The sequence below is a fragment of the Apus apus genome, chromosome 16 (assembly GCF_020740795.1).
Source record: "Apus apus isolate bApuApu2 chromosome 16, bApuApu2.pri.cur, whole genome shotgun sequence".
NCBI classification, from domain to species: Eukaryota; Metazoa; Chordata; class Aves; order Apodiformes; family Apodidae; genus Apus; species Apus apus.
Window position 1 is genome coordinate 1,626,474 of NC_067297.1, and position 13,229 is coordinate 1,639,702.

Consider the following 13,229-nt stretch of genomic DNA (forward strand, 5'->3'; position numbering starts at 1 on the left):
GCGCGAGGCGCGGGAGCCAAAAAACACACGGGCCTTGAGAGACAAGTGATAAAGCAAAAGGAATACGGGCGTTAAGCAGCAGAAAGTCACAGGAAAGCCTGAGAGGCAAATGGCAGCAGCGTCAGAAGCGGCAGGGGACGGCTGGCAGGAAGCCTTGCAGCTTCCAAAATGAAGCTTCAACTCGAACTTGTGCAGTGAAATTCCTTTTCAGCAGGAAGATTTATATCTGGGTTTTGTTGCAGCTGTGATGGATCATTAATGCTTTCTTTTTATACATATTTTGAATTTACAACAGCGTATGTAGGTCAGGCTGTACTTTTGAGAGATATTTCCACCTGCTCCTCATGTTTGCCTTGATCTGAAGTGCCTGCTTGCAAGGAACTATAAAATGTACTCCTAAATTATCCACAGGACTCTCCCTCTGAGTCCAAGGCTAGTCATTGTAACAGATGGACTTCAGTCTGTCATTAAGTCATGTTTGAGCCACAAGTAGAATCAGTGTTCAGACAGAGCAATATAAAATGTAGGATTCCTTGTCTTTAAACTCAGTTATAAGCCATGCAGCAAGTTGTTTTCTAGTTTCGCTCCCTTGGTCAGGGACAGTAAACATCTGAAAGGAAGTTAATCAGCCCCTCTAAGGGATTTTTTTCCAACAACAAACCATCATCTGAATGCAAATGTGATCTGAAAGTCAATATGTACCTTCAGAGGAACTTTGGAAGAAAGACAGGTAACTGAAGGGAAAAGCAGGATTCCTGTCCTGTTTATACCCAAAAGCAATGAAAAAAAATGTTCAGCCAGTGTAGCTGTATCTGAAAAAGATGTGTGTTGACAGTATTAGGAAGCAGAATATGAATTTTGAGAACTCCCTGTTAAAGGGTTGCCTTTTGCAGTATGCCTGGACAGAGATCAAATGTGACCTACTTCAGGAAGCTGAATCCTGGAGACCCGGAGCTTTTGTACAGCTGAACCTGCTGGTTGTTCCTTCTGTTTTTTAAAGAGGGGGAACTAGCTGGAGTGCCATGCCTGTGACAGCAAAGGCTGTGCACTTCCAGCTGCTTGTTTCAGTGACACCAATTGTCATCTTTGGTGTTATCTTTACCAACACATTTAAACACCTTCCATGGAGAGTTTCCATTTCTTGTGTTCCAATCTATTTTTTAATAAATATTAGGTATTGGGCCATATTAAGTTATGGTAACTAAATATTAAATTACTTTTGCCTCTGTTTGCTATGAGGATTGGTGCAAAGGATGCTAGCTAATGAGAATTATTTTATGGAAATTACTGTACCCAAAGGAAGAGCAGGGCCTGTGAGACCCTAACACACAGCTCAGGGAACAAGCTGTTTCCAAGCCCACGGCTCTGACTGATCTAGAACAGATCCTCACTCATCCAGTACAAATTTTTTAATTTGTCAGATGGAGGGTGGTAATGAATTGCCAAGGAACTACCAAAGCCCTGGCTGATTTTAAGCAGGAGGAAGAAGAGCAATCCAGTAATATAGACACCTGTTAGTCTGACCTCAAGAGCATTAAAAGCTTAGAAAAGAATGTAAAGTAGCTAGAGACAGACAAGTAGAGTGGAGAATAAAGTAAAATGTGACATAGCTTTACTAAAGATAGATTGCATTTAACTAAGATTATACCTCTGATAATTGTTTTCTAGACAATGGATATACAATTGATTAAATTTAACTGGATTTAATAGGTTATTGATAGATGGAAAAGGTATATCAAAGGGAAGAGAGAGCAGAAGGTGGCTGGACTCTGGTGCTCTCCCTAAACAGCAGCACTGCCTGCCCCTCTCCCAGACAGGGTGCAGGATTCTGGGGACAACTGGCTGACCCAGCCAGCCACGTCCCACGTTCTTTTCATCTTGCACAATACTTTTCAGGCAGGCCCTGGAACAAAAGGATGAAGAGAGCTGATGGCATTTGCTGATGGCACAAAGTTGGGAGGCACCAGCATTATGGAGGGAATATCTGTATTGCTGGAAGAGCTGGATAACATTGAGTGCTGGCACACTGGAAATGGGATGAAATTTAATAGTGGAAAGTACAAGGTCATGCACTTGGGAATTACTAACAAGAATCTCTGCTGCAAGCTGGGAGCTCATCAGTTGGAAATGACAGAAGAAGAGAAAAATCTGGGTGTATTTGTTGATTTCCAGAAGACTACAGACTCCCAGTATGAAGCAGCTCTGACGAAAAGCATGTATCAAGCAAGATACTTCCAGAAGGGGAAAAGGTTGATACAAATGTTGATGTACAATGATGCAAAGCTCTGCTGCAACTTCTCTGGCATTATGCATGCAGCTCTGCCCACTTCTAATCAAGGGACACAAACTTCAAGTGGGACTGGAGAAGAATTACAGGCTCATCCTGAGTTTTCCTTATGTAAGAATCTTGCAATAATTTATTCAGCCAAAAACCTGAATGCTGAGGAGGGATACAGTTGCTCTCCATGAAACTTCAGGGAGTAAACACTGAAGTAAACACATCTCCCTTAAGAGCAAGGGTGATGTTGGTGTTAGAGCCAAAAAGTATCCGATGGCCATGAAGAGTCTGGACTGAAACATGAGAACACCAGAGCTTCTAGCAGCTCAAGTCCTGAGGCTCTGGGTCATCCTTCCCAAAGCTGCCTTACCCTGAGGCAGTTGCCACCAACAGCTGAGAATGGACCCTAAAGGCCCAACAGGTCTTTGCCAAACCTCTCTTGCTGCATGAGGCGCAGCCACTGAGTTACGACGTGGCTTCTTCGAAAAAGACAAGGGGATGCCTGATGTGGAAAGACATGTCATGGGAGTCATCAGCTGTATTCAGTAAGGGCAGGTTTGAAAATCTGTGTGTGGTCGTGGTGAGGCTGCCAGCATCCTGGTCTGGGTCATCCAACCCTGGTCCCCACCTTCCCACCAGGGCCAGCTCTCCTGCCCGTCCGGTCGGCGCGGTCCCAGGGCCCCCCAGTGGGTGCCTGTGCTGTCCTGCCCCCTCACCCTGGCACTTTTGTGGAACTGACACAACTTCAAGCTGTCATGGTGCTGCAACGATGCTGCCTGAAAAATGCTTTTAATCAGAATGCATCTATTTATATTATTTTCTTTATTATTATAATAATAAACGTATCATTATTTTTCTTAATAAGCACACGTAAGCTCCTCCCTCCCGAGATTAATTATTATTCTGTTGTATAAAAGAGAAACACAAGGCAGTGAGAGGCTAAGCAGCTGTCTGATCAGACAAGCTGCTTCAGAAAATGACATTAATTTATCTGATTATCTGAAGTGATAATTCTGGATCCTGTGACACTGCTGGTAACCCGCTCAGGACTGTGCTCGCTGTGGTGTGTGGCGTCAGGGAGGGAGTTCCCCACCCACAGGAACTTGCACCATTAAAACCCCCCAAAGTTGAGCAACTCCTTGGTTCCACTGGCAGGAGAAGGCTGAACCTGCAGCCTCAGAGAGAGAGAACTGCTGCTCTGTCCCTGCACAGACACAGCACCCTGCAGAGAATGGGCTAGGAAATTTCTTGAGCCTGCTGTCTTTCATTGGTGACCAAAATAAAAAATATCCAATCATGAGACTTCATGGTGAGAATAGACTGCAAGGGAGTTAATCAGAGAGCAAAGGGGAATTGGAAAGAGATTTAATAACTGATTGTGAGATCCCTCGGGTCAGGAGTTTAGTGCTAATGCCTCTGCCTTTGTGACTGTGAAGAAGATGCTGGGGAAGGCTTGCAACTTCTGGGAGTCCTTGATATATAATGGATATATCGTTGAGACAAAATGTAAAAAAGGAAAACGTAGAGCTGGGTTGAAAAATTGCAAAGCCCAGGGCTATCCTGATTCATCACCATTACTGTAATTGCATTTCAGCTGCTTAGAAGATATAATGGCCAATTTCCACAACTTTGCAATTTACTACTGTGGTTCTGTCTTGGCTTTTGATTACGCTGACATTTCCTCCGGTCATTCCATAACGCTTTAATTTTCTTTCTGGTTTTTTTTTTTAAATGGAGGTAGAAATGAGGGTCCTTCAGGGTTTCCTGTGACCTCAGCTGTGTAACCAGCACAGGGTGCTGCTGGAATCAGGGTGCTCTTCCCAGGGCACTCCTTGAGACATCCCATAATCCGCAGGGCTTCATCAGCACTGAGCAACTCTCTCTCTCCGTGAATCACACTGAAGGAGCATTTTTTTCATAAAAACTCCTTTTTCCAAAAGCTTCTGTCTGGAGAAGTTCTTTGGACCTTGGAAGCAGGATGTGTTGGCTGAGCTCAGCAGCCTGGACTCTGGTTTTAGTGCTTTGCCTTCTCTGGGCAGCAGGGCCCGGGTCTCACCCTGCAGGGGGGGCAGAGGCTTGTGAGGAGGGAAATCAAGAGTCCAGGATTGGCTTTTCCTGTCAGACAAACTATTAAAGGTCCCCAGCAGGTTGTACACGGGTGAACAGATGCACTTTCTGATTGACTTGGTTCATTTCTATTTGTTTGTCAGATTAATTTGTACAAGTAACACGTTCATTTATCTATCTGGGCTCCACATCCATAGTTAATCTCACCAGTGTTTTGGAGAGGCTGCAATAGTTCCCAGCACTTTAGGAAATCAAGTCTGTGATGCACAACTGGTAGGGTAACAAAAAAACCCCAACAACAAGTGGAAAAACCCAAGCAACCCAACAAAAAACAACCCCAAAACAGGACTGGTGCTTCAAAACAGCTTGATGAAAGCTCTGAAGCCCAGGGAGTCGCTTGGAGTCTGGAGGAAGGCTGGCAGAGGAGGGGAAGTGACCAGACACCTGCAAGGGAATCGTCTTTGGGCTGCCAGATGTTACCCTGCGCTGAACGACCAGAGCGAGCCTCGGATTTGACATCGTGGTAAGTTTTGTTCTGGTGGGTTGTTTCGCACCGAGTGTCGGTGCTGCTGCAGCCCCGGGGGTCTGACCCGCGCGGCGATGTCTGGGGAGCAGGAAAGGGTTCCTTTGGAAAGCGAGTCACTCAAAAGGCACGGCGAAAAGGACGGCGAACCTGGCAGGTCCCGCAGGACCGGTCACGGCATTGGAGGAGCAAATCGAGAGTGCCCGAGCACAGGAGGGAGCAGCGGAGCCTGCCCGGGTTCCCTCCTGCCCCGGTAACGCGGCGGGCCCGACACCGGGACACCCCGAAACCGGGACAACCGGGCACCCCGGGACAGCCGGGCACCCCGACACCGGCACACCCCGACACCGGGACAATCGGTCACCCCAGGACAGCCGGGCACCCCGCCACCAGGACACCCCCACACCGGGACAACCGGGCACCCCGGGACAGCCGGGCACCCCGACACCGGCACACCCCGACACCGGGACAACCGGGCACCCCGACACAGCCGGGCACCGGGACAACCGGGCACTCCGACATGGGGACACCCCGACACCGGGACAACCGGGCACCGGGACAACCGGGCACTCCGACATGGGGACACCCCGACACCGGGACAACCGGGCACCGGGACAACCGGGCACCCCGACACAGCCGGGCACCCCGACACCGGGACAACCGGGCACCGGGACAACCGGGCACCCCGGGACAGCCGGGACATCCCGACACCGGGACAACCGGGCACCCCGGGACAGCCGGGCCGGTCCCCGCGGGCACCAACACCGGCGGGAAAGCGGAACACCGACTGTCCGGAGCGTGCATGGGCCGCGAGAGGGGATGGGAGCCGGAACCTCGTTACGCCCCACGGCTAATTAGCGCCGGGACAGAGGCCGCGCCCCGCTTGCTATTTTAGGCCACTTTGCCACAACACCATGAGCGGCCAACCTGCCGTTCCCGAGCCTCCCGGCGCCTCCCGGGCGGGCGGCGTCACTGCTCGTGGCGGCAACGGCGCGTGTGTTAATTAGCGGTAATTAGCCCCGGGGAGCCCGCCCCGCGGCGGGAGGGGGCGGGGCCGAGACACGCCACGCCCACCCCGGCACTTCCGTCCGGCACCGGAAGAGCTGGTTGGCGGCGGAAGCGCGGGGCTGGCGGCGGGACGGGCCTGCCCGGTAACGGGGGCCCGGGGCTGGGCGGGGAGGCGAGCGGGGGCAGGGGCTGTGGAGAGACGGGTCTTGGCTTCACCGGCGGTGTCTCGGGCAGAGCGGCAGGGCCCGCGGGTAACGGGGCCGGCGGCCGGGCGGGGTGTGGGGGTGGCAGGAGAGCGGCGGGGCCTGCGGCGGGGCCTGCGGCGGGGCCGGGCGGCCCGAGCACAGCGGCCCGAGCGCAGCCCGCTCGGCTGCCCGCCCCGGGAGGGGTGGGGTGGGCTCCGTGCCTGCGCCGGAGGCCCCGAGGGGCGGGAGCGGGGGGGGGAAGGGGCTGGCGGCTGCCGAGAGGGGCTGCGCGGCCCCACCGGCCCCGCCGCAGCGCGCCCGGGGCTGCGGGGCTGAAGCCGCCGCGGGGCAGCCCGCCCGGGCCAGCCCCGAGCCCCCCGGCAGGGCAGAGAGCGTTTCTGGGGCCGTGCAGGAAGGTTTCCCGCAGGGTTTCCGGAGCTGTCCGATATGTTGGCGTTACTCTGGAGTGACATTCTTAATTTCTAACTCTTAAAAATGTTAGATCACACAACTTTGGCCTAAATCTACAGCTGACAGTTTCTCTCAAAGGCACTGCTCCTTCACTTGCTGTCTGTACTGACCCTGCTCCTGAATCAGTTTTGTTCAGCTCCAGGAACACTTCTTCTGACATTGTCAATGGGAATGCTATTAAATAAGCATCTAAGGAGACTTCTGATCTTGAATCTTAACAAGAAAATAACTTTTTAGCACCGTTTCAGTGAAATCATAACACTATAAAACCCCCAGAAATGAAAAGCTGAGTTAACCTGCAACTTACATGAATTTTTTGTGTTAATACCTGAACCTTTTAAACAGTGCACATAATGCTTGCTTTTGAAGTGCTCTAAGGTTTGACTTACACTTAACTTCAGAAAGATGACTGAACTATTTCTGAGCTTTAAAAACACTGGTAGAATAAACTCTGGTTTTGTGAGCACTTGGGGAGGCTGTGCTTGATGGGCTCACACTGGGTGAGTTATCTGGCTGAGTCCTGAGTGATTCTGCCATGCAACTTATTTTCATAGGCTGTTGGCAGGATGCCTCTTGCTTGCCTCTCCAGTTGGTCATGTCAGGAGACAGACTGAAGGCATTCAGAGAGAACCACAGACCCACCAAGGCTGGAAAAGACCTTTAAGGTCATCGAGTCCAGCCTGTGACCAACACCACCAAAGCAGGGAGTTCAGGCCAGCTCTTCAGGCACCAGATTTAAATCTCAAACTCCCATATTAAAACAGCATCCCAAAATGTTTTTTGGTGTCCCTGAAGATGCCTCCATCCTGTCAGTGAGGAACAGGGGGGAAGGTTTAGCTCCATGCTTCCCTCTGAGGCAGGTGCAGCTGGCTCCTGGGCGTTCCCTCCAGGTTTCCCATGCAGGTGGTGAATAAACTGCCTTGCAGGAACTGATTTCCAGCCCCCACGTGTCTTCCAGCAAGGCTGCAGCCTCTTCTGTGATGCTGTTCCTTGATTGACCTTGTAAAACACCCCTTGTGCTGCTTTTGCTTTTCTGTTTGCTGCAGACAGGACCTGGCATCAGGATGCCAGCGCTGCCCCTGGATGAACTCCAGCTGACAGAAAGGGATCCCAAGACAGGGAAGCTGAAAACATTACCAGCACTGGTGAGCTGTGTTTTTCCTGAAAGCCAATCCAGGCCTTTAACAAGTACTTGTCATATATTCAGACCTGCACAAAGCTAGCTCTTGGTCCAGGCTGTGATGAGACTGAGTCAGGTTGTTAAGGAGATTGTTTTCTTGGTGTTGCAGTGCATGCAGGGAGCTGAGGACTTCTTTTCAGTGATGGGTAAATGAAAACTTACTGGGTTCAAGATCTATATTAAACTGGGTTCTCTCAGAACTCCCTGTTCCTTTGAGGAGCAGCCCAATGAGCCATGTGCCCTTGCTGCAATGGAGAGGATCCTCTTCGGCAAACCCCATGCTAGAGCTCTGAGCACTGAGAGAAGTCTGACCACTTACTGCATCCCATGAGCTCCTGCCTGTGGCTGCAGCTTTTGAAATCAGGAAATTAAATCCACAGATGGGCTTTTTGTGAGTGACAGAGCACTGGAATGGGCTGCCCAGAGAGGTTGTGGAGTCTCCTTCTCTGGAGACATTCCAAACCCACCTGGACACGTTCCTGTGTGATGTGCTCTGGGTGATCCTGCTCTGGCAGGGGGGTTGGACTGGGTGATCTTTCCAGGTCCCTTCCAACCCCTAAGATTCTGTGATTCTCAGAAAGGAGTGGAGAGAGCCTTCTCCTGGGCATGTTGCAGGACTGGGACGTGCTCTTATGCTGAGGAGTTTTACCCTGGGCATATGTGTGGGTTGAGGCAGAGCTTGAAGCTGCAGCTCAATGTGATTCTCATTTTAGGGTGGGAGTCTTGGGCAAAGCCTGTTCAGTCATTGGGAAGGGTAGTGACACCTTTCGTCTCTGTATTTGGTGCTCATGTCAGTTTGACTTTGTGGAATGTTGTGCCAGAACCAGTTTGGAGGAAAAAGAGAGTGCAGGCATGTTTGAAAGGCATGACCTCAAGCTCTTGCTGTTTGTTTTGAAGGTGTGGGAGGATTGCTTTGCAAGGCTTGTGCTTGATAGAGTGCAAGGAGCAACATCTGCCCCATTATGAAAGTCTGAAAACATTTCTGATAAGGAAGGATACAAACCCACTGTTCTGCTGCCTTGAAAGATTAGAAAATGGAAAGTTAGCAGGGAATAGAATGTTACATTGTAGTAAAGTGTAATTTTGTGTTGGTTTCTTAGAATCAGAGCATAGAATGGTTTGGGTGGGAAGGGATCTTAAAGATCATAGAGTTCCAACTCCCCTGCATGGGCAGGGACACCTCCCACCAGCCCAGGCTGCTCCAAGCCCCATCCAACCTGCCCTTCAACACTGCCAGGGATGGGGCAGCCACAGCTTCCCTGGGCAGCCTGGGCCAGGGTCTCACCACCCTCACAGCAAAGAATTTCCTCCTCATGTCCAACCTCAATCTCCCTCTTCCAGTTTTAATCCATTACCCCTTGTCCTGTTGTTTACAAGCCCTAAAATTCAGGGAGCACAAGGTAACTGGGCATTCCTGTCACTTGGCCTGTGGTTTTAACACAGTGTTCTGGCTTTCTGCAGCACCCAGAAATAAAAGCAGATCGGTCTTTTGTGCTATACAGACCGCCCCCCCCTGCCAGAGACCCTGCTTTGGTGGAGGAATTCTTGGAGAGAGCAAAATTCATTGCAGATGACCTCAACTGGCTTCTGGCTTTGCCTCATGACAAATTCTGGTGCCAGGTAATCGTTGTTTTGTGGGCACTGAGGAAAAAGCACCAACGATCCAGGTGGTTGTGAAAGCCACAGACTTGAAGTAGTTTTCGTGGAAACTTGAACATGCTCATGTTGTCATTTGTTAAGCCTTTTAATTTTAATTACTGCACCTTAGAGTGCAAAGAAAGTATTTCCCTATTTTCATTGTGCATTTGGAGAGTTTGCTTGTATTTGGGGAGTGTGTGTGTGAGTCCTTTTAGCACTCCTGGGTGTTCTTGCGTGCTTTGAAATGGAACAGGGCTGCCCACGAGTGCAACTTCTGGACGTGTGACTTCCCTTCTTTCCATTCTGTTGTCACTCAAGGTGATATTTGATGAGACCCTTCAGAAGTGCCTGGATTCCTACCTGTGTCATGCCCCCCGCAAGTTCGACGCGTCCCTGGATTGTCACCCTGAGGTGCATGACATGCAGAAGCGTCTCCACCGCAGTGTCTTCCTGACCTTCCTCAGAATGTCCACTCACAAGGAGTCCAAGGTAAATATTTCTTGGCCTTGCAGGTGTTCCAGGCTGTGTAGCTTAGGGAAAAAGACAGTTGGAGACATGAATCATGGTTCTTACTTGCCTGTCCAGCTGCATTCCTCTCCCTGGCTGGTTTTATCAGGCTGTTTCTCCAGATGGAGATGATAACCACTCAGAGCTGAAGTGTCTGAGCTGTGCCATGATTTTCTCAGGAAGCAGATCCAGGCAGTCAGCTCAGGAACAGCAGGTTGGCCACTCATGGTGTTATGGTATGTGGCTGTAAGAGGTAAAAAAGAACAAGTTGGCCTTGGTGCAGCTGCACAGAAGAGGCTCTTCAGGCCACCAGCATTGGCTCCCTCAGTGCCTCTTCCTCTTGCCCTGCAGTGCCACATAATCTAGACTAATACTTGTTTCTTCTGGAACTATCCCCAGGTTTTGGACACACAAAGAAATTGATCTAAATGACCATTTTCTTGGCTTGTAATTGAAGGATGTACTTGGCCCTGATTGTAGGAGTGCAAATCCCATCAGCAGCTGTGGAATTTTCACAAGGCCTTTGGGCAGGATGAGCCGAGCACCTTGTGTTCCAGCAATTGAACTGTTCTAGAAGAGTTTGGGTTGGAAGGGACCTTAAAGATCATCTAGATCCTACCCCCTGCATGGGCAGGGACACCTCCCACCAGCCCAGGTTGCTCCAAGCCCCATCCAACCTGCCCTTCAACACTGCCAGGGCTGGGGCAGCCACAGCTTCCCTGGGCAGCCTGGGCCAGGGTCTCACCACCCTCACAGCAAAGAATTTCTTCCTCATGTTCAACCTAAATCTCCCCTCTTCCAGTTTAAAGCCATTATGCCTTGTCCTGTTGCTACATGCCCTCATAAAAAGTCCCTCCCCAGCTTTCCTGTCAGCAGTGACTCCCCTGATACCCTCATGGGTTCACAATGTGCTGTTTAATGCTGTATTGATTATCTTGATTATCACAATGGGGACATTTGGGATGTTTTGAGGCAAGATCTTGGAGGACTGGGGCAGGAACAGGTAGAAGGAATGTTGGAGCCTGCAGCTGGCACCACTTCAGGAAAAATACGACACCTCTGTGGTGCCTTTCATTCCAGGACCTGATTAAATCTCACCACTCCAATGAGGCACACAAGCATTTGAAACCATTTTATAGTTGAGTAGTTTGAAGGGAATGAATAGCCTGTTGTCATGCAGGCAGTCAGCAGGAGTTCCAGAAATTGAACAGTACAAAGCCCTGTCCCTCTGCTTTAGCAGGGGGAATGTGTGCTCTGCCCTTCACTGGGATTGAAAACATCTGCTATCATAGGCAGATTTGTCCTCTGAAATTGCAAAATGGCTTGTTTCTCAGTGTCAAAGATGATGGAATTTTTGTCCTCAAGAATTTTAGAAGAAATTCCTTCAATGCTGTGAGTCCTGTGGTTTTGACAGGGTGTTCTAGCAGTCAGGGTGTAGAACTGCAGTCTCTGGCTTTTCTTCCTACTTGTCACTGATGCAGTCATCCCTGGAGCCTTCATTTTACTTTTCCAGTATACCAGTAACTCAGGCTGTGATCTCATGTGTACATTGTTGGTGCTGGTGCCAGTTAAACCATTTCTGTGCCTGGCTCCTCATTCCTGCTCCTGAGCTGTTCTTGTGGCAGCTCAGCTGTTTTATTTGGCCGTGGCATGAGCCAGGTCTGGGAACTGAATGAATTGTTAGTGAATTTTTGTCTGAACTTTTAAATGTTGCTTTTAACTTTGATTTCAAGGTGCAGCCTGGTCCTCTCATGAGTGGTGTGATGCCTGTGGGGTGGCTGGGGTAGTGACAGTGACAAGCAGCTGGGAACATGGGGGTGGAGGGCTCTGCAGAAGCTGGTGTAGGCAGAGTTGCTGCCTTCTGTGAAACAAAATCCTTAATATACCTTTGAGAGGTGTTTTTACAGGTATCATTATAATGCTGGAGTCCTTGCAGAGCAAGATGTGGATTATCCTGTAAATTATTTTTAATTATTTTTTTTTCTTTGTAGGATCATTTTATCACTCCTTCTGTCTTTGGAGAAATTATTTATAATAACTTCCTGTTTGACATCCCTAAGATTCTGGATCTCTGTGTGCTTTTTGGAAAAGGGAATGGTCTCCTGCTCCAGAAGATGATTGGTTAGTTCAAGCCAAGGAACAGCTTGTTGCCTTTAGGCTTTTGCTTACTCATATAATGGCAAGTGATGAGGGGGGTTTTATACCATTGTTACTGCTCTGAAAATGAATTGTTCAGTAGCAGGAGAATCTAGAATTTCTAGATCAAGTTCTGCATAATATTTCTTTTGTGAACTTCATTTCTGTCAAGGGATGCAGTGTGGGCTGCTGCTTATCTGTCCTGAGCTGGGCTCATGGCATTAGGCGTGAACCCAGGCTCAGCTGTGCCCCACCAGTTGTTTCCCATGCCAGTGGAATGTGTCCTCAGCCACTGCAGGAGGACCTGGGTGTCTCTGAAGTCCTGGTAGAAAAGGGAAGGGGCAAACAGCTCAGCTCCTGGGCAGGGAGGGAGGAGGGACAGGAGATGGGGCACAGTCCAGCTGCTCATACGAGTGTTTCCAGACTTGGGAGCCCAGTGAAACGTGCAACATGAAGTAATCACTGCTCTGAGAAGTGGGCAAACTTGAAATTTCAAAGCAGACATTGATTTATATAGTGCCTTCAAGCACAAAACACTGAGAGCCTTGCTGAACCTGGGCTTATCCCTGGATTTCTCTGTATATAAACAGTCTTAGTGACAGGAGCATGCTAAGTAACAGCTCAGCCTTGGACATTAGAACCTATGTGATGAAGAGGGCATCTTGGTTTGGCCTCTGTATTTATCCTGAGCTCCCTTCACAAGGGAACTGCCTGTGATCTTGGGAGAGCACCTTGGATTAAGTGAGCTGCTCTACCTAAATTCTAACCCACTTTGTCTGCAGTCCATGTAATGAAATTTTTTCCTTTCCTGGCTAGTTATTTTTGTCTCATTTCCAAGTTGACTGCCACGAGAAGTGTTACAGAACTTGTGACACAGCCAAATTGCCAGGCCAGAAAGGCTTAGATAAACCTTTGCATTTTGTAATCCCTTTATCCTTTTTCAGTAACTTCCACTCTACCTTCATCTGTCAAGCCTCAGAAGTGGCAAGAAGGCATAACAAGATAGATAGTTGTCTTTCAGAAGTGCAGCTTAGAATAAAACCTGAAAATGTTCTTAATATATCTTAAAGTATTCTGAAGAAGACCTAAGATTATGAAACCTCATTTGAATGATAAATATGCTTTAGGATGCAACACAATAACACTGCACACATGTCATCAGTGATTTACTCTCCTGATTATCTGCATGATGCTGGGACAGTGATGGCATGAGCAGTTCTGTAATTGACAAGCTGA

The 13,229-nt window shown here is 49.3% G+C and overlaps 1 protein-coding gene across 7 annotated transcripts in view; it reads left to right on the plus strand.

The window, feature by feature from the left end:
- Positions 1–5,969: 5,969 nt before the first annotated feature.
- Positions 5,970–13,229, plus strand: part of ASCC2 (activating signal cointegrator 1 complex subunit 2) — a 29,911-nt gene continuing 22,651 nt past the window's right edge. Inside the window, exons 1-5 of one of the 7 annotated variants that reach the window (XM_051633978.1) lie at positions 5,970–6,019; positions 7,579–7,677; positions 9,174–9,332; positions 9,669–9,839; positions 11,849–11,978. In XM_051633978.1, the coding sequence (XP_051489938.1) occupies positions 7,597–7,677; positions 9,174–9,332; positions 9,669–9,839; positions 11,849–11,978 (541 nt within the window). In that variant the 5' untranslated portion in view covers positions 5,970–6,019; positions 7,579–7,596. Of the gene's footprint in view, positions 6,020–6,070; positions 6,128–6,399; positions 7,678–9,173; positions 9,333–9,668; positions 9,840–11,848; positions 11,979–13,229 lie in introns of those variants that run through there. The other 6 variants (XM_051633976.1, XM_051633974.1, XM_051633975.1 and 3 more) reach the window with 6 other exon arrangements.